General features: G+C 36.3%; 1 protein-coding gene across 1 annotated transcript; it reads left to right on the plus strand.

Annotated features, from left to right (window-relative positions):
• Positions 1-318: 318 nt before the first annotated feature.
• Positions 319-1,524, plus strand: LOC101893565 (uncharacterized). The gene has a single exon (XM_020039347.2). The coding sequence runs from the start codon at positions 319-321 to the stop codon at positions 1,522-1,524; it is 1,206 nt and encodes a 401-aa protein (XP_019894906.2).
• The last annotated feature ends 779 nt before the right edge of the window (positions 1,525-2,303 follow it).

Here is a 2,303-nt window from a genome sequence, read left to right on the forward strand (position 1 = left end):
CTCGTTTTCCCAAGTAAATAAAGCGCTAAATTTTATTTGTTTTGTTATCTGATCCATAACTGAGTATGTCATAAATAAATTTAAAGAATTGAATTGAATTTAGCCCGTAAAACTAAAATATTAGTTCATAAGCAAATATTGAAGCGATAGGTCACCTCAACGGAAAATATGAAGTTTCAACGAATATTCCTGACATTCATTTCATTGACCTCTGTCGGGCAAACAAAGTGTAGTTTGAATGAAATCATCAATAATTTAAATGAACACTTCGACTTGCGATGGAATTTATTTTTAACACAACCTCAAATATCGCCTACAATGCAACTGGTAATGAAAGAAACTGAGAAACCGCTAATGATACTAACAAAACCATTGGACTTAATGTGGCATCAAAATAAAACTGGCAAAGAATTGGAGAAGATTTTATTGGCAACGGAATTTCTCTATGAAAAGTTTTCACAACATTTTTTGGCAATTGTGAGCGTGGAAAACGTGGCCGATTTCACTCATATGGCCAATATGGCGAAATTTCATTTGCGGAAGCTACACACGGTCAATTCACTGTGGATTGTGCCACAAGCCAAGATGACAGATTTGCACGAATTTTCAGAGCTCTGCTGGAACTGTGGATTTACAAATGTTCTATTCTACTGCAATAGTTCTTTATATGTTTACCACAAATTTCCCACTCTGAAAGTGGAAAAACTTCCATCGCTCTCGAGTTACTATGAAAGGGAGGAAATTCGCAATTTTCATAAATTTCCCTTAACATTTCCCATAACTTCCAGCCCACCCAGATGCTATCGGTACATCGATCGTAGTGGAAACTTAACCTATGTTGGCTATATGTTTAGCATTCTTATGATTTTCATTGAGAAGTTTAATTTTACATTTCGTGAATATCCTCACAATTACGATGACGATGACAAAGAACCCCTGCTGGAGGCATTGCAGACGGGTCACATGGATTTCACATCATTCCCCGTGTATCCCAACAAAACCACCGATGCCAGTGATGTCCTATGGAATGCTAATATCTACATAATCGTGCCCAAATCAAAACCCATTGCAAAATATAAATATTTCTACAAACCCTTCGATGAGTTTGTGTGGTTGTTGTATGTCTTGGCAATATTGGGCGCCACCTCAGCGGTGGCCTTCTTAACTTTGTCAAAATACTCAATATGGGACTTTTCGAAATCCTTCATTTACATTTGCAGTATTGCCCTGTATCAGTATCAACTAACCATTCCGGTGCGTTCGTTGCGTTTCAACTTGCTCTATATTCTGCTGATTGTCTACAACTTTATCATGATCAACTATTATCTGTGTATGCTCTCCAGTTTGCTGGTCACCACCCTATATGAGCCACAAATTGACAGCATTGAGGATTTGGCAAGTACCAACCTTCGCTTCAAGGTCACCCAATCGGATATGGATTATTACAAACAATTGCCAAATATATCACCCATTGTGGAGAGTTTATTCGTTCTGGAAGATGGCATAGTTCTGGATGATTTATGACGCAACCTAAGCACCGACATATTACACAGTGCCATCGAGGATAAACTGCAATTTTATCTATTCCAGCAGAAGTATTTAAAGGTACCACGTCTACACCTTATACATTCGACCATATATAGTTGTCCCATGTATTTCTCGATACGTCACAATTTACCATATTTGGAATTATTTAATCGTTACATACGAAATCTCTGGGCCTCTGGAATACTATGGAAGACGTATCTGTCCATGGAGTGGTATGGCATATTGACGGGTGAAATTCGTTACTTTAGAGATGAGGAAGAGGGTGAGCGTCTCTTGACATTGGAATATTTCTATTCACCACTGGGTTTCTATTGTGTTGGTGTAATGGTTTCAATATTTGTGTTTATTTTAGAAGTTATATATTTCAAATATAGGAATTCAATGGAGTTTTGAGAAAATATACATTTTATTTTGTTGGGAAATATGGATAGAGTCTTCAAAATATTAATAAATTAAAAAGTATCAATTGGATTTCCGACAGATTTATACCCCCAGACAATGTAAGTTTATCTAAATAAATTTTGACTTTGACCCATGATTATTCAAACGATTAACTTTTTATGTGAGACATTCCGAAGCAGTCATATTTACCCACGGAATCGTTTCAAATTAGGCATTTAAGACTCGCAATAGGTAACAATCCTTGATCTTGTAAAATCTCTTGTTTTGATGTAATTCACAATTTTTTACAGTAGTACTTAGCACAGTTTTTTTTTTATCATAGGCTAATGCCCATGAATCTGTGAAGACTGCAA

The sequence above is a fragment of the Musca domestica genome, unplaced genomic scaffold (assembly GCF_030504385.1).
Source record: "Musca domestica strain aabys unplaced genomic scaffold, Musca_domestica.polishedcontigs.V.1.1 36, whole genome shotgun sequence".
In the NCBI taxonomy this organism is placed as follows: domain Eukaryota; kingdom Metazoa; phylum Arthropoda; class Insecta; order Diptera; family Muscidae; genus Musca; species Musca domestica.